This window comes from Fragaria vesca, linkage group LG4, assembly GCF_000184155.1.
Source record: "Fragaria vesca subsp. vesca linkage group LG4, FraVesHawaii_1.0, whole genome shotgun sequence".
NCBI classification, from domain to species: Eukaryota; Viridiplantae; Streptophyta; class Magnoliopsida; order Rosales; family Rosaceae; genus Fragaria; species Fragaria vesca.
The window spans coordinates 17,971,714-17,995,619 of record NC_020494.1 but is presented as its reverse complement, the minus strand read 5'-3'; the positions used below and the strand labels follow the sequence as shown (position 1 = coordinate 17,995,619).

General features: G+C 38.5%; 3 protein-coding genes across 3 annotated transcripts; 1 reads left to right on the top strand and 2 right to left on the bottom strand.

Moving 5' to 3' along the window:
* Positions 1-268: 268 nt before the first annotated feature.
* LOC101305364 lies at positions 269-4,453 on the top strand. The gene is made up of 5 exons (XM_004297255.1): positions 269-594; positions 693-2,011; positions 2,684-3,094; positions 3,195-3,415; positions 3,492-4,453. Exons 1-5 carry the CDS (start codon positions 431-433, stop codon positions 3,747-3,749), a joined length of 2,373 nt encoding a protein of 790 aa, XP_004297303.1. The 5' UTR covers positions 269-430; the 3' UTR covers positions 3,750-4,453.
* A 4,200-nt stretch (positions 4,454-8,653) lies between these two features.
* LOC101305070 (transcription factor HB29-like) lies at positions 8,654-9,688 on the bottom strand. The gene has a single exon (XM_004298383.1). The coding sequence runs from the start codon at positions 9,686-9,688 to the stop codon at positions 8,654-8,656; it is 1,035 nt and encodes a 344-aa protein (XP_004298431.1).
* A 10,990-nt stretch (positions 9,689-20,678) lies between these two features.
* On the bottom strand, positions 20,679-23,900 carry LOC101305065. The gene is made up of 8 exons (XM_004297254.1): positions 23,823-23,900; positions 23,354-23,650; positions 23,043-23,114; positions 22,454-22,515; positions 21,825-21,981; positions 21,639-21,719; positions 21,450-21,539; positions 20,679-21,242 (listed from the first exon to the last, which is right to left on the bottom strand). Exons 2-8 carry the CDS (start codon positions 23,621-23,623, stop codon positions 21,120-21,122), a joined length of 855 nt encoding a protein of 284 aa, XP_004297302.1. The 5' UTR covers positions 23,624-23,650; positions 23,823-23,900; the 3' UTR covers positions 20,679-21,119.
* Positions 23,901-23,906: the final 6 nt, after the last annotated feature.

Sequence of the window (23,906 nt, the reverse complement as noted above, 5' to 3'; positions counted from 1 at the left end):
ATCACCTGCAAAGCTAGTAAAGCGAGTACCAGGCAAGAGCGTAGAAGAAGCATCCGAAAACCCTAAAACCCAAACCCGAAGGAAAGGTCGAAGGCAACTATGGAGTTTGACTCACTCAGGAAACTGACACGTCTTTTGCGTCAACATTCCCACCAGAGCTGAGAAAAAGCCAACTCCTTTAACTGGTAGCTTCACATATCCAACCGACCCCCTCCCCACATATCTTTCATTTTCATTTTCATGTTCTGCTTGACATTCATCTCCAACAATCTCGCATTTGTCACATTTATTTGCTTTAGATCATTCACCACCATTAATCTCGCTCTGTGTCTCCAGTCGTAGTCAGAGAAAGACTCCTTTATCCCAGAATGACTTCTGTTTAATCTCGTGTTTAGCTTTTTGCTAATAATTGAGAGCTTGGTTCAGTGGGATGATGGGTATGAAGAAATTCATGGTGCTGAAAACCCAGTTTGATTATATTAGCAAACGCCTTTCAAGCGGAAACATGCTTGGAGTGATTGGTTCTATCTGGGTTTTTGTCTGCAACTACTTGTTCTTTGTGTCTGGATTCATTAGTAGATACATACTCATCAGGTACGCTCGAGTTAAATCTGTGTTTTTCTAGCTGAAATTGCAGGCTTCTTATTGTTGTAACTAATTGATGAATGTTCATTTATTAAATATTCATACAGATTTCAGGAACATGATCACAGAAATCATCACCCTGTTGTTTGTTTGGAGCATGATCATCAATTTGATGCAAATAGAGAAGAAGAAGAAGACTTGTCTTTGGATTCTCCTAGAAGAATGAATGATGATCAAAACAGAGCGGAAACAGAGGATTCCGATCAAAACAGAGCGGAAACAGAGGATTCGGATCAAAACAGAGCAGAAACAGAGGATTCCCGTCTTGTGAAGACTGTCTCAGCTGTAAGCACCGATTTATATGAGTATACTTCTAACAGAGCTATCAATGGCTACATGGAAGAACCAAAATCCATGAGCTTTACTGTGCAAGAATTCTATGTTGATTGGGGCAGTTCTAAATTCTCTGATTATCAAATTCCTATTAAAGGCGCAGAGGATGATGATGCTGATCATGAAAAAGCAGTGGAGTCTATTGAAAGCGTTGAGGCCTCAGAGAATGAAGCGTACAAGAATCCAGTCACAGATCAAAACCCTATCGAGGAATTTAGTACCAGGAAGGTTTTAGATGCTGAAATTGAGGTTGAAGAAGATAATTGCTCTGTAGTTTCTGATTCGAAACAAGACCCAGTTAGCTCAAGAAAAGATCAAGACGTGGGTTCACTTAACTATCAGTTCTTGATATACAGAAATGTGGTTCAGTATGATGAGGGACTTGAACCTCAAAGCTCTGGGTTTCAGTATGACGAGGAAGATGATCATAGAGTCCACTTTGATATGGAAGATGATCAATTGCTTGATGTAAGTATCCCAGATGGAAAAGCAGTTGTTTTTTCCGATCAGCGCGATGGTTCCGGATCTTCTGATGATGAATACATTGAATTGTTAGAGCCCCAGTTGAGAAGTTATAGTCAACAACTTGATCAAGTTGAGGAGAAAGGTGAACATAAAGAAGAATTAGTCCAAGTTGAAACACAAGGCACTAGTCCACTAGTGCAATCTGCAGAAACACAAGGCACTAGTCCACTAGTGCAACCTGCAGTAGAAGAAAATGTGTTGCAGCAAACAAAGTCTGGATTGGTTTCGGATGATGAAAACGATTTGGAGTCTTATGAGGAGCATGATCTAATTGAACAGATTAAAAGGGAAATTAAGAATGTGAGAACAGGAGGGCTTCCCACTATTTCAGAAGAAGATCATTCAGAATCTACAAAAATGGTGGAGAATCTAAAGCTGAAGCCACTGAAGATTGATGAAAAACTTGAATACAAAGATCGAATCGCAGAGATTCAGAAGGTCTACAAAAGCTACGCCGAGAAAATGCGAAAACTGGACATCTTGAACAACCAGACCATGCATGCAATCGGTAAGTATTACTATTAACATAAAACCTATCTCTTTTGATTTAATTTTTCTTCTGCATAGTTATATTTGGTGCAAACACCTTGAAATAAATATCATCTTGCATTTTGTGCCTAAGATTATTTCTGAATCTAAGAAGTTGTGTCTGAAAGATATTTTCTTTTCTCATTTTAGGTTGAGTTTCTTCATCTGTAAGATAGACCAATAATAGTGGAATTTCTGATTTACTTGTATGGAGGGCTGAATGTGATTTTCTTGTCCCATCTTATGCAAATTTTTCTCTTCTTTCATGGAATATGCTTCTGGGCCTCCATCAATCTTTATTCCACATCATTTTCCACTAATTAAGGGCACACAGACCCTATTCTTTTCTTTACATTAATCATAAAGATGTTACCATATATATATATATATATATATATATATATATATATATATCTAGCTTTACACCCCGTAGAAGAAAAAGAACAGAACAAAAGAAGTCTCTGTCAAAGGTTAGTCTATGTGCACTATATTGTATTGGGAAAATACTGAACTTGTAAAATATTGTACCTTGCTTTAATCCCACATTCCTTTATGAACCTAAAGTACTTGGTCAAAAGGAATTGAAAACAAAATCTAGGTAGAGTCTAATTGAATATATGTATATGCTGATTTGCTTTTTGATGATCCACAGGTTTTCTGCAGCTGAAAGACCAAGTTAAGCCAATTTCATTGCAGAAGTCTTCCATTAATCCAATCATGAAGTCTCTTCTTTCACAAAATATGTTGAGATGTAGAGCCCAAAGACGACCCACAGTTGACCCTTTGCCGAAATTTGTAGGAGACTTGCACAAGGACTTGGAGTTGGTGTATGTTGGACAGGTTTGCCTCTCTTGGGAAATTCTCCACTGGCAGCACAGAAAAGCCCAAGAGCTGCGGCAATATGATCATCATCACTATAATGCTGTTGCCAATGAGTTTCAACTGTTTCAAGTGCTTCTGCAAAGATTCATAGAAGACGATCCATTTCAAGGCCCCCGAGTGCAGCACTATGTCAGGAACCGATGTGTCCTTCGTAGTCTTCTTCAAGTTCCACCCATAAGAGGTACTTTTATGATTGTTCAATGGTTGAACATGTTATGCTATTAGACTTCATGTCACTATAGAATATGTCATAGTGTAAACTAATATAGTTTGCACTGCAGATGATTGTAGGAAGGATAAGAAACATGGAATGGGAGGGGAGGAGGAGGATTTGATAATCTTAAGTGAAATGCTGGTGAAAATCATTGAAGAAACGATGCAGATATATTGGAATTTTCTTCGCAGTGATGAGAAAAATGTGGTCTTGAAGACCTTTCAAGAAAGCCAGGTTGAGCATAAGGATTTGGAGCTGCTTATAGACATCCGGAGAGATCTTCAAAAGGTTTGTTTTATTACATCAATCTCAAATGGATCAGCATTATTTTACTGAAATTTTGATCACCGAAATCATATTGCAGAAGGAGAAAAAACTCAGAGACATACAGAGAATCGGAAATTGTGTAGTGAGGAAGTTCCAAAAGCAGCTTCAAGATCAAGACAGACTTGATCATTGTTTGTTTGTGGCTCAAGTTGAACTGAGGTTGGTATTGAGAGTGCTGAATATGTCGAAACTAACATCAGATCAGTTAGTTTGGTGCCATGAGAAGCTAGACAACATCAATTTTGTTCACAGAAAGGTTCTTATGGAGCCTTCGTTTCTTCTTTTTCCATGTTAACAAATGCCAAGCCGAATGTACGTGCGTGGTGGTTTCCTGACTTGTAGATGTATATACTTTCATCTTGACACATTATTAACAACGGATATAGAAAATAGGAACGGTTTAGACAAGAACATACAAGTGTGTGTTCACTTTGATTATTTCTCAAATATATATACACACACAACCTTGAAGACTCCACAAATTTCTCACCATCTGAAACTTGGAAATTATGGAGCAACAACGTCGGACGCTGGAGCTGGAGGTGGTCTCCGCCAAGGACCTGAAGAACATGATGAAGACGAACCACCGGACAAGGTGGACGTCTCACTCGTCCTCTCCGTCGTCGTCGTCGACACCAAGAACGGCAAGCAAACAAGGGCAAACACAGTGGTCCGAAACTTAGGCACCCACCCCACCTTCCACTTCCCCATGCGCTTCCCCTCCACTACTCTCGATCTACAGTCAAAACTCACCCAACACAACTGCCTCCCTTAAAGTTGAAGCCGAGCTCGTCTGCCGCCCCTCCGGTAGGCCCAATGGCGAGCAGCTCAGATTCTCTTAAAAACCCGGGGACAAGTTCGCCGTGCTGGAGTACCCAATCGGTGCACCGTTGTACCCGCCGGTGCAGCAAAAACCTGAAAGTTCTTGCGGTTTGCGTCAGCGCACAAATGCCGCCTTCGCTGGTGGCCTTTGCTTTTGATTCGATGAACCTAGCCGCGAGACCATAACAATTTCCAGTCCCGCGTCTAAATACAGCGCCAATAGTAATTTGAAACCCCACAAACAACTTCATACCAGGCCTCGTTGATGTTGGTTCTTCACCCTCGATATGTATCTTTTATTTATGGGCTCGAGCCTGAAATTTTGGTGGCCCGAAGTGAAAGCCCGTTTTATCTTCATATATACATGTACAAGTAAAATCACATTATCGCACAATGACAAATGATAGGGGTTTTTGTCAAGCAGAGGAGGCTAGGTAGACAAAACCATAGTTGGAAATATGACACCATATGACTATTGTAACATTTGTATATAGCGACATTCTAGATTGTTTTTGGATATAAAAATAAAAAGGGATCTGAACAAATCCTTTGTTGGTCAAATTCATTTGTTGTTTTTGGCTCATGCTCATATGATACAAATTTTGATTAATGAGGCAGATGGGGCTGGTTCTGGAGGTAGACCAATTCAATTAACGTTTTAAGATATGTATACACATGATAAAATCTCGATCCTAATTCACATTACTGCAGATCCTTTTTTTATGTCTAGGTGTTTGGAAACTCTTTCCTATCCCTCTTGCTCGAACCGACGATAATCTCACTTAGACTCGTGTACTACTATTTTTCAATTTTCCTAACCTTCCCGATCCAAAAATAGTGAAATTGTCATAAATTCTATATATGAGCCATTCCAAATGCATATGGCTACAAAACTGGCAAACCTACCTAATGCGATCCCCTGCTTATGATTTCATGCTATTTAGAATATACAGAAAAAGTGAGCCTTAATCTTTAAAACACGTACTATCTCTATCTGTGTGCTTGAACCTTGAAGCTCACACAAAGTAGGTTCCAATAGCACACCGTACCTATAGTCCAGCATTCCAGCCAAAGCAAACCACGTCTTTTCCATTTCATCATCTCCATCACCATCACCATGACAAAGAACAGAAGTAATTAGAGAAGTTAAGAGTGCAGGTCACTGAAATGATTAATCACTTCTTAATGGCACCCCACTTCTCTCTTAATCAGACCATTACTGATAATTGCAGAATGCAGATCCAGTTACATAGCTACACTTGGAGATTCTGATAATAAACTTATAAAACCTAAACATGCTTATGAAATCATAAGAGTATCCGAGTTTCTATTTTCTTCCACAAAAGAAAGAATAAACAAGAAGCTGATATCGACGCGTGTGTATAATAGGGCGGTGGATCATTACCATATTATTAAAACTGGGATTAGTTTAATTGTTTCAGGATCTACCATATATTCTAAACAACAAGGCTTGCCGTTTTAATCATCCAACCCAAAAAGGAAAGCTGGCCGTTTTTTCATGTTCTGGGCACTGGTTCCACTACCTGGTTAAACCTTTGTTTAAGCAAATCCCGGTATACGACTTGCCTTAAAAGCCCAGGCTATCCAGATAACCATTTCTTATTTACACAAATGCATGCAAGCATGCCAACACATCGATCCCTAATACGTGTTTCGTCTGCGTCCATATCCCAGGCTCGAACCCAGTTTCTATTTAAACCCTAATTATTCATTCTCTGCATCCAACCAACTACTTTTATACTACACAACTCTTATATTATTAGTACTTTTTATATCGGTCTACGTTTCCTACTTTCCTTGATTTTGTAACAAAGACAATCATGAAGAAATACGGAAAAAAAAAAAACAAAAAAACAAAAAACAAAAACAAAAACATAACAAAAAGGACAATCTGAAAGGTGGTTATTATTATTATTATTATTATTTTTAGAAGAAACGAAAATGAAAGGTGGTTATAGTTTAATTAATCAAGAGGGATATTATATATTGGGGAGGTAAAATATATTGGTGTTGTTAATGAGATCAATTCGCAAAACGCATCTTTGTTTTCTCGTTTTGTTTTGGTTTACCATGATACATGAAAGCATTCGTTGTATGTCAAGAACGATCATCGACTCGATCTCCTCAAAGTCTCTGTCTTTATTTTGCAAGATGTTTTTAATGAAACCCTGTAATCTCTTCCCTTCGAGATCCGGCACTGGTGGTGGTTCGTTTCACCAACGAGATTTGAGAAACGATTACAGAAAGTTTTGGACTTTGAGGCGGTTATTCACAAGCAGTTACTACCCTAATATGTGGGCATTGTAACACGCGATTACAAACAGCAATTGGACAGATGAAGCGGGCCTCTCTTAGTTAACTCAGATTTTCACTAGCTAGGTTGGTTTATGTAACATTTTTTTCGGTAGTACTCTTTCCTCGGTTCGGAGTTTTGTCCTACATGGTTTTATCTGAACAAGGTTTTAATAAGGCCACCTCTAGTTTAGGTTTGAGAATAAGTGATGACTTTTTTCCACTTCTTCTGATTTTTGGGTACAAGTCTTTTTCTGATTTTTGGGTATAAGTATGTATTTTAGTGAAAACTGCAGGCAACGCGCATGTGAGCTTTTGGTTCCTGGCTTTTTTATTAGGTTTTAGATTGTCATTCTTGACTATCTCGTACTTGTATCATTTTTACTTGTACTTGTAGGTAACTAATGTGAATACAAAATTCACTTTCTCAAAAAAAAAACAAAACAAAACAAATCGCAAAACGCAACAATTTAGGCGTCGGCCATTCGTCCAACATTTTTTTGTTGAAGTATAACACGCATGACTACATATTTTGCTTAAATCACCAACATTAATAACACCTATAGCATATCAGAAATGGGCAAAAGATGTACAAAACTAAAAACCAATCTCATATTCAACTTGAAAACATGAAAAGGGCAATCAACGTATTAATCCTAGAGTAAATTTAGGGGATGTCTTCAAACTCAAAGTATATGTGTACATATTCGAATCGGTTTCGAATACATATATGTTCTTGAGTCTACTTGATTTTCATCCACCAACACAAATGCAAGTCATGGAACTCAAGTGCGGTTATGAAATTATGATGAAGTTTGCAATTCTTCTGCTAGCTAGCTCAACAAAAGAAGATATACAATACAACAATGTATATTTTTTTCTCAGATGCCCTAGCATGCAAATGATACAGTGTAGTCATCTCTGATATCATATCACCGGAGATTCTAGAAAAAGGTGACAAGAGTTTAGATGTGACCCAACAAGTTTACCAATAATAATCTTATTGATGAAAGATAAAGTGTAGAGACAAAGAGATAGCAAGAAAATCATCATCTTATTCATTGATAGGTGTCCTTTATATATAGAATTACACAATATCAATATGGTAAGGATATGAATATATAGATTTAGTCTAACTATATATCCTATTGGCATAAAGTCAAGGCACACATAGAGAATATCCTAGACACAGTGTAGTCATCTCTCTGATATCATATCACTGGAGATTCTAGAAAAAAGGTGACAAGAGTTTAGATGTGACCCAACAAGACCCAACAAGTTTACCAATAATAATCTTATATGATTTGTTCCCAGGTATTTAAAATATTTAAAAAGCTACTATATACTGTAGATAGAAATTTACTTGACGTTAACCCTAGAGTAAAATAATAACAAGACGTTTGCCTCAGTCAAGGTGCACCAAACCCCATCTCTCTCATCTAATTATCTCCATCAAGATTTCAAGACCAAAGACCATGACCGTTTCGGTGAAAGAATTCAATACACTTTGAGCAGAGAGGCAGGTCTACCCTTAAATGAATACCCAACAAATTTGCAGATGACACTGTTTTAACCAAATTCTGAAAACGAAAACTGCACCATTTTGGACACAATTAATTAAGTATGGGCAAAGGTTTCACCTTTAAGTTAATATGGATAATATTAAACATATAAACCCACAAGAAATGAAGCAGTTCCCTAATGCAGAAAGTGAAATGATGAGATTCCCTAATGTAGAAAGTTCTTCCCTTTATTCTTGATTAGGATGAGTTTCATTGTTAAACCAAGGGGAAAAAAGACCAAACATGTCTGCAAATCAAAGAAAGCAAGCAAGCTTCATACATGCTGCTACTAATTAAGTACGAATTAAACTGGCATTAACATTCATTAATTCTGTCTTTAACTGTTAATTAGCCTCTAGCTAGCTGCTGTTCTCTTCCTCAGTCCCTCACCAAAGCACTAGTCAGTAAACACCATTAACAAAGCTACCCAGTAAACAAAAGGAGCATAATGAAACCACTCCAAGCTTTATCTCAAGTTAACTCTAACTCGATCTCATTGATTTCAAGACGAAGAAGAAGACCCATTGTTGGAAAGATAGAACCTCTGGTGGTGATGATGATCCTCTCTGCTACTTTCATTGGGGGAGTTGATAATGACATTCACATTGTCATTGTTGTTGTTGTTGTTGTTCTCCTCCGCATTGGAATCAAAGCTAGCTCCTCCACCGGCGTCACCGCCGTCATTGATCAACCCGGCCGAAGACAACAACATCTGCTTCCTCTTGACCATGTGGTGCTTGTTGTTGTGCATCCAAACCTTAAAGACATTCCGACCAATCCCAATCTCGTCGCAGAAATCCTCGACGACCTTGTCTTCGCTCCTCTGCATTCTCCAACCTAGTTTCTCAGCAAAACAGAACATCTTGTCCTTCTGCTCCTGGCTGAACTTGGTCCTCGATCTCTTCCTCCCAATATTCCCAGCCGTCGGATTGCGAAGCTTCTCATCCGACGGTGGCGCGGCGGTGGTGTACGCGGCGGAGCTGAGGGCGAGGAGCATCTGGGTCGGGGTCCCGAAGAAGGACGGCGGCACGTGCGAGACCGGCGGGGGAGAGTGCGGGCTCAAGGTGGTGCTCGGCCCTGGGCTCGTGCTCCGGCTCGGGCTGGGGCTCATGCTGTGCTGAGCTGCCGGCGGAGGAAGAAGGAGGCGGTGGTGGCGCGTGGGCGCGCGTGGCTCATCAGGCGCGTCGCGGCGGTGGAAGTTGCGGTGGCAGCCGCAGGCGGCGCATTTTAGCGAGGTGGGGTCGGAGGGGTTGGAAATGGGGCTGGGGAAAAACTCACCGCAGCCGTCGAGGGCGTGGCCGCCGAGGCTGGCCGCGTGGTTCTTCAAACATTCTTTGTAGCTAACCGCCTTCTGCGGCGGAGGAAGTGGGTGGTGGTGGTGGTGGGGCTTGAGTAGTGGGCCGTTGTTGTAGGATAAGGATCTGAAGGCGCTAGATTTGGGGTCTGAAGTGGGGAGGAGCTCAGTGTCTGTATCAGGAGTATTGATAGTAGCAGCGGCGGTGGCGGTGGCGGTGGTGGAAATGGACTTAAAGTCCATGGCTTGGGTTGGGAAATGAGAATCAAATATTAGGGTTTTGTTAACCTCAAACCTCTCTGGGAAAAGAGGGGACCTTTTTGTCTTGGACATGGGGAGAGAATGAGATTCATAAAGGAGCGAACTTTGAGAGCTAGCTTAAGTAACAGAGATGACGATGATGATGAGGAAGACAACTATATATATATATATAGATTGGTAATAGAAATGGAATAGATTATTAGTACACTTAAACCTGGATTAACGAACTAATTAACCACTAAATAACTAGCAGAGGGAATAAATTGTTTCTGCCATATTTAAGAGGCTTAATCGGAGCTTACATATGAGTTTGTTGAAAGCAATAAATATTTTTTCTCTCGTCGGTTTTATGGAATTCAGGGGATTCAAGTTTTGGGAACCTGCAAGCGAGTTGGAAGAGAAAACGTGTCGAGACTGGGGACGAGAAGGTGAGCACAGAAGAACGTTTTTAGAGCAGCTGGTGTTGGTGCTGGACTGAGCAAGCTCTGCGCATTCTTGCAGACCAAGACAAAGCCTTTGGCCTTTTTTGCAGCTTCGGAAATTCAAATGTGTGCTGGATTTTGATTTTTAGATGTTACTGTGTTTTGAATTGCTTCACAGCTATGGAGTAGCGTGCACTGTACAGTAGTATTACGTAATGCAATCGTATGTGGCTATGTGTATATGATCTGGATCGGAATAATGTATGTATTAGTCGTGTATTGAACTAATATAACGATTCACGGCGACGGAAATTTATACACGGCAGCTAGTTAGTGCAATCAATTTGTATACTGTTAAGCTAATGATGATTAAGGGGTAGATTTAATTAGAGGGATAGAGATGATGATGATGGGAGATTGGCACCACGTTAATTTGGAGTTAACTTGATCTTACAGAAACAAATATCATGCTGCTTAGTTACAAAGTAAGTGAAATCAATCTGTCATTAGGACTTATTACCATAAAAAGCTTCGAATGTGGATTAAAGTGAATAAAGAAAATGTTGTCGTTTGTGGTTCATCTTGTAATTGTGTCTCATCCGTGTTGCGAAGTTAAGCTATATGTGGTTCATCTTGTAATCCTCATTCTCATATTATCATCCTATGTTTTGGCATGGTTTGCGATTCTCATTTTCTTGAGAGTGGACGGACAATGTGTGCCAATCAATTATCTAGTTAATTTTCTCTCCATCATCATGTTTATGAACTCGAATCGTAAAGAGTCTTCAACATAATCGACTTTCTTAACAACTACGAATTATCGTCGACCAATAAGAAGAAATTAAGATTACCCCCCCTCCTCTTAAAGTGCAAATCAAATCAGGTAGCAGTAATAATCCAAACAAATTCCCTATTAGGCTATTAGTGCAAATCAAATCAGGTAGCAGTAATAATCCAAACAAATTCCCTATTAGGCTATTAAGATGTGATGTTTTTTGTCTGTAGTCTTTCTAATCCTCAATTATGCTCTATAAAGAATCCAAAGCATGTTGAGAGAATAGAGGGGTGGCATGAGATTTTGCTCACAATTCTTCTTCCCAACTATTCCAATGTAATGGCATATCATATGAATTGAAATCCATCACAAAATATTGGATTACTATTAGGTGCATGAAAACTCCATTAGTGATAACTGACTTACATTACAACCCTAGCTGCTGAGCTAGTTGGTATAGGGGGAGGAGGGGGTGGTGGCATGGATTAAGTCAAGGAAGTGGTAATGGCTTGAAAACAAGGTTCTGACAAAGCAGCATGCGCAATGAAGTGTTGAGTGTTGACACAGGCTAAGGCTAAGGCTAAAGCTACACAAATACTGGATTCTACTTGTATGTCTTGGCTTTTCTCATTACTAGTTTTGGCTTCCAATTTGTCCTCTTTGAACTCTGCAAGAATCAATTCCAATCCCCCTTTTTTTTCTCATTACATTTGGTTGCATTATAAATTTCTGTAAATAGTAATGATAGAATTATTACACAGTTAATTTACACTATTTTATATCTTGTACAGGCATAATAATTTCCAAGGGAATGGAAGTAGGGTTGCGTTTCCATGATTTGAAATTTGTACGAATAAACCAAGTTGAAAAAACAAGTTTATTGTGGACATTTTCATAAGGGTAAAATATTATATAGTCTTTCTGGTTTCAAATAAACATATGTTTAGTTATTGTGGTTTTATTTTAATTTGAATGGTCCCTAAAGTCACGATTTTTCATCCAAATGGTCTTCCCGTCAGTTTTCTCAGTTAAATTGCTGACGTGGCCATAAAAAACTACAATGTATTTAACGGCCACGTTAACAATTTAACTGAGAAAATTGACAAAATAACCAATTGGATGAAAAATCGTGACTTTAATGACCATTCAGATTAAAATAAAACCACAAGGACTAAATAGATGTCGACTTGAAACTATAAAAACTAAGCAAATTTCAATTCTTTTCATAAAGACATGATTGAATAATATGTTAAATCTGAGATAAACCGGTAAAATGTCACATTTAATTTGTTTTATTCATTAAATAAGACTAACAAAATACATACAAACTAGTCTATTTAAGAAGAAATGTGTCGCGATGTTTAACCGACAAGTTTAATTGGGCTAGGACGAATGGATTTATACATCTTGATTTTCAAGACACCGTCCAAATCCGAAAATGATCATCTGAATAGTTACTTCTATGCACTTGTGCAGTGAAAGAAATTGACGTCAACTTAAACCTCAAGAAAGTGTGCAGGGTGGTGTTTGGACCACAGTCATAGGCTCATAGCAAAGCATATGTGGACCATGACATTTTCATGCTTTGCAGGAGCCATAGGGAGGTAGCTAGGATAGACTATTTACTTGGAAAATTATGGGTGTGGATCAGATAATGAGGATGAGGATCAGCTTCCACCAAATTAAAAGCATTGATGTTCTTTCATATGCAGCAAATGTTAAGATAAGACCAATCCTCCCCAATAGGCTAGGTGTGTGAAGCTAAACAAATATCTTGTTGCCCCAAAGGTGAAGGTGAAGTACTACTGCTGCTATATGGATAAACATCATCCTTATTTCCTTAATATGGAGATAAGGAGAATATTTGCATATATATGTAGTTGGTCTTCTTTTTGTTTGTTTATAACAAAATGTTCCATATGCAGCAACACATATATAATCTACGTCTCTGCTTCCAAAGGATTAGAAATGAGGAATCGTTTTCAGATATATATGTTGGATTGGTTTTGCAAACAGCGTACTGATCTTAACCATGCAATTATTGGACAACTTGTGCGTACAATATCTAGATGATGTTCCTTTTTTTGTGTCAAAATCATGTAAAATCGCATCTTGTATCAATAATGTCGACCCTAAATTACCATAGTAATCTTACTGTAGCTAGTCGTACACTCGCACTCAGAAGTTGCATAATTGCCTGGAGCCTGGAGGGTGTTTTTGCTAATTAGAATACAGATGGATGGACTATAATGTTGCATGCTTAGCGCCTAGTTAACGTTATATATGATCGATGGACGTCGCTTACGGATCCAGCTCCTCTAAAGTGAGCAAGTTATAAAGTTCGTGAAGTTCATAAAATCTCAAGCCTCTATATAATCCAAAGGCTCAAAATATCTAAGTTAAAAATATGTAGTGTTTAGATTATTTATGAATTTATATATGATTTTTATTCTTTTCCCTATCAACAAAATGAAAGAAAATAAAATTGTTGCCCGTCTTCATGAAACCTAGCAGGTAGGAAATAAGAAAACAGGTTTGATAAGAAATTGAGATGATCGAGTGCCATGACGAATAAAGCGGAAACAAAAAGGTAAAAATCTGATCTACAATTGCTGCATAAACCCTAGGCTAGAAGTTGCCTTAACTCCAAAGTCCTGCAGCAACCCTCAAATTAAATCATTGCAGACTAACTAGGATCAAGTCCCTCTTCCATTAATTTATAGGCTTTGTAATTCATCCTCTATTGATTATCATAGATGCATCGATCGGTTCCCGAAATTTTTCGTAGATTTTGGTTTATAAATATGTTGGAGTAATCCCAATTGTTCAAGAACTGCAATAATATTATATATGTGGAGTATGAAGGACTGAGAGCTAGCACTCATGTCACATGAATCTTCAGAAGATTTTCTGAGAAATTATGGAAGCACATATATGTTTCATAGAAGCAAGAACAAGGATCGATGAAGGTTGAATAAATAAAGAGGGAAAAAGAAAAGAGAGTCAATAATTAACCTCAATGCGGAAAAGAAATTAGAAATATTCTATTTATTGATGTTGGATAGTTTTGAGCCTTTAGATTATATAGAGGCTTAAGATTTTATGAACTTCACGAACTTTATGACTTGCTCACTTTAGAGGAGCCGGATCCGTCGCTTACAGCATTACGTCGATCAGTAAAGCATCGAGAACCAGAAAACTTGTAATGGAAGTCCACCGGCCATCACCTTCTGGTTTGCTAAGATTTATGATCGATCAATATGTTTATGTATAGCCGTATAGGATCTGATTCTGTTCGCATTATTCTTTTCCTTGCTTGTTCGATCGATTTGGATAATCAAATTTCGATTTCGTTTCTACTTGTTGGATTCCACTACGACTCTATTAATTCGTGCTCATTAGCCGGCTTCCATTAGCAGCAGGAGGAGCCAAGGAGGAAATGTTACCTAGCAAAGCTTAGAATTAATTGATCACAGCTAAGAGCAAATCACCCATTTTAAGTGGGTTAGACCGATTTTTAACCCGAGTTAATACACTATTTATTTAAATTAGTCTTTGGACATCGGCAAGAACAATACAACAATTAGATCAATCCCAAAATCAATTGCTATGTACATTGTAGAATTGTAGAAAAAATATTTTTATATTGACATTTGTATTGTTTTGGACCAACACCATATGCAAAATGGTGTGTATGGGCCCATATTTATATTGGTCCGGACTAATCCGTGAGTTGAGGATTACCCCGTGTATTGGTCGGGTTAGGTGGGCTCCACATGGGACCCACGTCTAACCCGGACTAATTCCTCACTGGTGGATGCAGGGGCAAAGCCATTATTAGGCCCAAAAGGGTCCGAACCCCTCTTAGAATTTGGAAAGTGTGAAGTTTACTGTGTAATTTAGTTAATTATCATTACAAATTGGTTAAATTTTATCATTAAACCCCCTCTCCCCCCCCCCCCCCCCCCCAAAAAGAATTTCTCATAATCAATCAATTTAAATGACAAAACAATTATATTAAGAAATGTATCTATAGATTGATTGGTCTTTATGTATTGACAATTGAAATAGGTAAGAAAGTTAATAGGAAATTAAATTACTACTAACAAAATTTACCAAAACAAAATTTATGAAGTAATAAACGACTAAATTACTACTTTCTTCCCTTGTATATTTTAAATTTTTTTACGAGTTAAAAGATGTATATAACAAATTTTGCTTCCTTTGAAGATTTTATACAAAAGTTTGCTTTATTTGAAGGTCTTCAATTGATCATCTTATACAAGAAAAAAATACAAAACTTTGAGTTAGGTAATTTTTCACTAAATTTAACATACGCTCCAGTATATATATTTAAACCCCCCCATACTTCAAATCCTGGCTCTGCCACTGGGTAGATGGTGTTTTTCGATCCAACCTCCAAATCACACCATTGCTGCAGTTGCTCTAAGAGGCTGAGAAGGGTAGACTAGGAGGGAGAGGATTAAAGGGTAGCCTAGACAATGAGGTGTACATAAGGATTAAAATATCGGTATCGGTGTATATATCGGTTATTTGAAAAATGGAGATTTCGGATATATCAGGTATATCGGGGAAACTCGGGAAAAAATATCGGTATTTTGGGAAGAAATTTTTTTTTTCTGAAATATTTAATTTATTAGATTTATATATAAATATTACAAACATAAACTTCATCTACATTCAGAATGAGAATCTAGGTTGTTGATAAGAGTCATAAGACACACGTTGGTCCACAAAAGTACAATAATCAGACCAAGACATATGACTCATATATTACGAATTGTAGTGTTGAATATGATAATCATATATGTTTTTGGAGCTGCTGACTGTTTCCCCTATAAGTGGATAGTAAGGATGAATCAAACTAGATGACTAATCACTGACTTCCGCGCATTGATTATAGTCATAAACATTATAGCCATATTGATTGTTGCCTTCTTGGGATTCATTTGAGGTTCTAGTCCCACTACCTAAACTGATAGAATCAAAACTTAGCGCAACTAAAGCAACATCTTGATCATCATTTGGACCTCTAGTCCTCCTCCCATACATGGTATCCTCTTGCGCTCCATACCTAGTACTTCTATAGCCATGATCATGGGAGGCATGATCATAATTTTCTTCAGATGAAAAATTGTTCAATCCACCAACTGTAGAAGATTGTTCATATACAAACCCGATATTTCCACCACCTTTTCCGCTTCCACCATCTTCATCATCATCTGAACTATCCGGAGTTGCTGTGCCGCCCCATGCATCATCACTGTCTAAATTATCTTCTGGGTTTCCAACAACTTCTTCAGATAATACCCTTTGTACGTTGATTCCATTGGTAGTTGCAGTTTCAACCACTTCAGGAGGTGGATTGCCATCATCATCGAGGTGTGTAGGCATAATCCAGGCTTGAAGTGGATCAATGCCATCATGAAGTGGTTCACTTGCAACATGAAGTAAATCGATGTACTTGTTTTCATTTATCACATTATCCTTTGCTTCTCGAGAGTCGAGACCACCACTCTTCATTGAGATACACCTCAAGGAATTACTTCTCTTCCGGATATCATTTCAATTTTTTCTACAAATATTTTTTTAATATATCGGTGATATATCGAAAATACCATAAATGTCGGAGATATTTCTTAAATATTGGTGATATTTGACGGTATCGGAGAAATATCGAGAAAATATCTTAGATACGGTGGAAGATAAGATATTGACCCCTATAGATATATCGGTCATTCGAAAAAAGAAGACATCAGAGGATATATCGCAGAGATTTTAATCCTTAATGTACATACTACACACCCTCTAAAAGTCTAGCCCGCAACCTTTCCTATCCTGCCGGTCCAAGCCCAACAGAGGATCCAAAGCCCATTGTTATGCCCAGACTTCCCAATCAGTAGGGGGCCATAGAATCAACATCACCTTCGCCGTCATCGCTAGCTGAAAGCCCAGGCGTCCCAACAATGGTGATCATTGGTTCATGTAACTGATATAGTATGCATATTGGTTTTTGTAGAAGCATAAAATGAAAGTGCTCTGGTCGAACTTCCATACCCAACACCAAAAGAAGATTGAACTCAAGGTAGCTTTCTATACACATGCTGTAGTGAATATTGCATAACCAAGCTGATGTTACTTGTGTTACGGAATTTGAATATATGCAATGCTAGTGTCTGATACATTAATAATGAGGAAAAGTTATTGCTCTAGAAATCATCAAGGTACGTATAACATTTGATTTGGAAAGCATATAAAAACTGGAGGATTACAAAGAATTTGACTATGATCTGCAGGAACTCTGAAATTAATTGATGTATGTGATGCAAACAGAAACAGAACATTGTGAGTTCAAAAGAATCGAAAATAGAAAAACTGAAAACAACTATATTGTTTCTTTCATTTGGAGGCACCACTATACAAATCTCTCTATTGTAAAAAAAAAACTCTCATGGAAGACAGAGATAAAGACCAACCAAGCAAGCAAGCAACCCTCAGAAGATTTCTCAAGAAAGCAGAAGCAATTGACCAGCTTCTGGTTTTCTCTGCATTGCTTGAAGTGTGTGTTTCATATGTCAGCTTGCTCCTTCTACTCAAAGAAAAACAAGCTGAATGTATTAGCTAAGCCCGGTTGTGGATAGGATCTGATCCTCTTCTCACCCTTCTTTTGCTTGATTGATTTGGATCAAAACTCTTGTTTGTACTTGTTGAATTCTTCTTACCTGTGTTCATTTCTTCTGTGACGACAGCCTTAAGAATCCGATGATGTTCTTGATTCGGTCTGCGTGCAACACCTATACTTCTTAGGCCAGAAACTTCACTTGGTTGAAATACTAACAACCCAATACAGATAGCAAGGATAAACACTCTATGACTACTCAACACCATGGTTTGATTTCTACCAAAACAAACAATGAGAACACTTGTAGTCTCTTGCTTTGGTTTGAGTATTGAGAACAATTTGTAAACCAGTTACCAATGGTATGTTCCATTCCTGTAGACATAAGCAGGCTATTTATGTCTTGTTGGGTTTAGGCAGCAGGGGCTTTAAAGTGTAAAAGCAAAGAAGGGACCCAAAACACCAAGAGGAATTTTAGATTCACCTCAAATCATAATAAAGACTGCAATCTAAGCAAATTAAGGCTGTTATTTCAAGAATCTGACATGACATGGATGATGAATGACTAAAGCCACATTTGAACAATACCCTTGAGAAGCCAAGCATCTTTTTTCATTTGTTTCCATACATCCCTATCATTTGCCTTGCTTTTGTCTCTTGGTCACTTATAATTACCCACATGCCACATCACTTGTGTATGCTGAATTCAAAACCTACTTACTCATTCAAAGTTTAACAGTTTATGATTCTTCAATTTCAACTCAGATTGTGTTGTGCTGAAGAAATGGCATCAAGTTAACTAGTACTTTCTGGGCATGTAAGCTCATAATGTGAAATTTGTAATGGGGGTTTTGTGGTAAAACACAGTTCCTTTCCTACTAAGAAAAGGAGGGTTTTGTTTTTCAAATAGGAATATATATGACTGGGCAGACACGATACTCAGATGCTGCAACAGTTGCAAGCAAGCCATGCATATAAAGAATAGGAGGAGAATTAAGAACGGGGAATAGAGCAGAGTGAGCAGATCATGAGCAGCCACCAAAAGAAACAAACACTTGCTTTATGCCATTCTAAGATCTCCTCCCTCATCCACTTTAGACTCTTCCAAGCTCTCTTCCCAATGCAACTAAAAAATAATCCAAGACCAGTACTTGGTTTCTTGTGCTAAATGTGTTTCTTTATGCTTTACTTTGTTCTTCTTTGGGTTTGGTTGGGGTTGCCAATACTGATTAAACCCTCATTCAGTTTCTCAAACAAGACCCAATTCAGTCCTTTCTCCCAGTTTGCAGCTCAATCTTTCTCTTTATAACTCATAGTTTAACTATGGAGTTTATAATAGTATAGATCACATGCAAGTTGGAACATTCTAAAGCATAAAATCTTGCACTTTAATCGAATGTGAGAGACAACGACATGTAGCCTTATGATCGATTATGATCAATGCCGACTGGTCACTGGTCATGGTCCAAAGCAATCAAATCTCACTCAGCTTGAATGGTTTTTTGTTAATATGCTGATTCTTTGCTTTTTATCCCCCAACTAAAGTGCAAAGAGCTAAATGAGTTGTAGCTTTCTGGAACATTTTCCTCTCCATGAGGTTTAAACCACCCAAAGGAGGTTTCACAAACCAAGCACCACAGTAAACAAGAACATGTTCATCCTCCAGTAACATTTGCAGCATCAAGAAAATGTTCCCTCTCTTCCAATGTAACGAAATAACTCGCTCGTATATGTAGTTGTAGGCAAAAATTAAAATGCCACACTCGAGATCACATAGTTTCACCGAGAACATTTGGATCCCAAACTCTCAGGTGTATTCTCCGGCAGAATCAAGACTTGCAAGGCTAGCTGTGCCTTCAACTTCAAGTGTTGCCAAATTAAGAAATAGAAAGAGATGCTAGCTAGCTGGGGCTTTTTGCTTCTTTGGTATATATATCCTCGTACGGCTACGTACCGAGTTGCCATTTGCCAAGGTAAATAAACTGAAGCAACAAGATATGCTTATTCTTTCATTGTTCTTACTAATCTGGTGAATGTGGATCCCATCCCACATCATTTTAACCAAAAAGAACAACCAATTAGGGTCCTCGAGGTTGGTCTTAAAGTTGTGGCTTTCTAAACCTAAAGTTTAATCTCGCCCCAACTTAACTGTCTCGGTGCAATGACAGCAATGCTCGTCAGGGAGTAAGCTACCAATGGCAATGAGTACCAAAGCAAGTTTAAAGATGATAAAGAGGGAATGAATAGTAGTTTAACTATTCATTGAGTAACATAGCCGATCTTTGCACAATAGCTTCTTCTTTCTCTTTTCTTCTTTTCCTTTCCGTTCATACTTCCAAATTTTTATGTTAAAGACAATATTCATGGAGAATGAGTGTAACATACTTAGCCTATTCATCACACATTGCTAAACTTTCTCCTCCCCGAGAAATGCAAACACTTCAGTTCTGAGAAGTACACTACTCCGACGTGGGTCTTTCGAGCTCAGGCTGAACTTGGACACATGAGTGAAGGTGAACGCAGATGGCGCTCCGATGATTCGAATATGATCACATTGGGACAATGCTTCTTGATAAACCTATCTTTAAGGTAAAGGTACAACAAAACAAAGGCGGGAGCTGCAAACAGAATGTCCCCAAAACATATGCTAAAGAGAGATCGAAGCTTCCCTTTATGTACTTTACGATCATTCTTCTTGGATCATAATCATACCAAGAGTGTGAGAGAATATAATGCTCCCTAGTCCCTTCTTTATCAACAATTCCACTGCCCCATCCTCGTCTACACTGCTTGCTAAGATCTCTAATGAATCCAAGATCCCACCTTGTAAACAATACCAAGTTAAACATGGGTTCATAAAGCTACAATCTAATATTGCTTTTTCATCCTTCTGTAAAGAGTGACCTGTTCTAAACCTGACCAAGTTCATGGGCATTTCACGTTCTAAAATTGAGAGGATGAAGACGACAATTCTACGACCCCCAGCATCAGCCTTGCAAACACGGAATTGATTTGCTTATGGCTTGAAGCAAGCCAAACAATTTCGAAGGCATCATTGGGAGGTTGTCTGTGTCATCATTCATATGTCCAGAGCCAAATGACAAGGAATTAAAGGAAAAGAACCACGGATGCCTTGTATGAAACGGAAATTGGATAACAAAATGTATAACACAAATTATGAATTACAGCCCGGGAAAATTTTCAACTTGAACAAACAACCCGTTCTAGATGACAACCAGCTGTGGTAGAGGGTAACTGGAATGAAAATAAATAGTTCCCTTTTTCTCTGGTTGAATGAAAAATTGAAAATAATATAATTACATACATAAATTACATGACAACCAAGAATGGAAGTAACCGGGAGGTAACCGGGAGGCCATTTCAACAAGCCGTTAGACAGAACTCTCTACACAGCTGTAGTGTTTCTCTTTTCTTCATATCTAATTTCTCTTTTTATATCTTTGGAAAACAAGAAATGCGTTCATAATGTTTCCATGTAATGTTCAATACTCTCCGCTGACTCGCCCTCACCATGGCACAGAAAACTCTCTGGCATTATTCCAGACTATATGAGACTTAGGCAGTTTCTTGCTGTGCAGTCGCTCCAGGGGGCCCTGATGCTACCGCAAATTGCAAACCCCTATGTTGCCCAGATTGAAGAACAAAAGCAACTTGTGTAGCTGCCAATGCCGCGGCTTCCTGTTTCAGCACAAATTACATGAATCATGTTGCAGTTTAATAGTCTTGGGTCTGTTATTAAGTTGTTTTTTTTTTGGTCAACTGGTCTGTTTTTAAGTTAATATCATGGAACATACCATGCAATAGTGATTAACATGGAGCAATATATAATAATCATAAACCTTGCAAAAATTAACATCTAACAGTAGAATCAACTGTAATATTAACCTGTCTTTGCTGTCGACGCTGCAAGATACTGATGGCCCACGCCATAATGTAGCAGGGCAGAAGAAATCCAGCCGCTCGAAGCAAAAAGAGCTACAAGCATTCAATTAATGAACTATTAAATGAGATTCATTTGATACCGAAGCATCAGATGGGCAAGCTGATACAAAATGAAAGTTAAAATCGACTTACTGAGAAAATAGCAGATGTGTCATCATCGGAATCATTATCTGTGACCCTCAATGCATGTCGCAAGATAAGAAGCGCCATTAGCTGCCAAATGCAGTGAATAAAAGTCAAATCAAGTCCCCATAATACAGACAAGAGGAATTGAACATGGAAAAGTGAATTTCAATCTTGAAATGATCATCGGCTTACAATTAAGGCAGCGGATCGGAAAAATGGAGCCCCACTATTGTTTGAAGCAGCGTACTCATCATATTCAGTATCCAGAAACTGACGATCTGCTTCCGTAATTGATAAGATGCGTGGATCGTCCAGACTCAAAGGAGCCCCAGAGAGTGTCCAGCCTCCTCTGTAGGAAACATCATAACCCAAAGATGATAAGACACATGCGGAAGCTTATACTGTCTTGTTTATATATTTGGCAAATCACTACTGAAAAATAGGATCCCAGTAACAACAAACAAGAACAGGAGTAAAAGCTGTAGGATTGAAGTTTAGAAAGTAGATAAGTTGTAGACAAAAAACCAACGAGAAACTCTATTTATTAAAAAAGATAAGAGATACCCACCAAGAAGCATTACATTAAACCCTCATATTCCTATTTCCCAACCCTATGATCACATAAAATCTTTAGTCCTTGTATATGGGAAAGGAAAGAAATCCCTAAGAAGCACTACTGGTATCCTAAACCAATACTCCTGCATCAGGATGAGAATGACAGAAGTACAGAAGTATTAACTAGCATTGTTACCAAACGTCTAGAAAGGATAAGAAAAGCGTAAATATTTCCACAGAAACACAAGGAAAACAAAAGGACTTACATTTCAATTGTAGTTTCATCAGGATGTGGACGAGGAGGTGCAGTGTAGCCAGGTTGGTAAGTCTGTAGATAATACAAAATATCACCACGTAAGCTGGACCAGATACAAATAAGTAATACTTGAAATGGTTTATAAGCTTCAAGAATAAGTCATCTAGGTTAATCCAAAAATGTTTAACCAATCAGGTCACCCTTCTTCAAATTCAAAAGGATACTTAATCTACAGTGTTGAATGAATACAGCAGAAGCATACTTAGCAAGGAGATCTAAGAACCATGTGAACATATCTATGCAAATGGCTTTCTAAGTCTCTATTCATCTGTTCAAATCAAAATTTCATGGATACAAACATGGCCCTGCGGTATCCCTTAATTCATGAAGTCAAGGTTCATCACACCCTTACCATATCACATCATGAATCCATTATGTAACTGTCATCCATCATTTCATTACTAGTTTAGATTCCTTATGGCATGGTGCAGCCCACAAATTCTAATAGGAAATCAGGACTTAACTTCTCAAGAACAGTTACGTAAACAATCAAGCAGCCAAGAAAGTAAGAAAAATCTATAAAAGGAACACGAGCATACCTGATGGCAAATTTCACAAGTTATATCTCCTTTCTCATTGCACCAATGCTGAACACACTTCCTATGAGCATACTGCAACAAAACAAGGTCAAAAGTCATTAAACAATTCCATCGGAAACAGATACCAACAGACGTAACAAATTAAACATCACATTCCACCATAAATAATCAAAAGGCAAGAACGAATCCCTACAAAGCACTAGTCCAAACATTCACCAACACAATCGCAAACGAATCGCAGCATTTCTTTCAATTACATTTTCATCAATGAGCAAACATTTTTAATTCCCAATACAAACTCAAACACAGACCTTGAGGCTGCCGCAACAGGCGCAAGGAGTTTCCAGATTGCTGACGCTATCCTCATCCTGGCAAATGCGGCACTCCGCCGTCTGAATCAGCGGCTCCTCCTCCTCCTCCACACCCTCCGCCGCCGAGCTAGAACATCCAGCCTCGGTCTCCGCCGCGGCGTCCTCCTTCTCCGGCAAATCAGGCTTCACCTCAGCTGCAGGCTCGGACGGCGGCTGCGAAACCATCGGCCTAATGAGCCGGTCGACGTACAACACCAAATGATCGCTCATTATCACTCTCTCTAAACAAAAACCGACCTAATTGAATTCAACCAAATCAAAATCTGAAAAGATAAATTGATTAACTCTCTAAAATTACAATCCGGTCAAATTGAAAAGCCCTAGAAACCCAGGATCGCGCTGGTGACGAGCACAGCGGATCGGAGGTTCCAGAGAGAGAAGAGAAGATTAGATTTGGGAGAGACGTTACCTCCGAATTTGGGACTGAAATTGAAACCCACGTTTTGAAAATCTCAGGGGAAGAGAGAGAATTCCGGTTTGTTTTTTTTTTTTT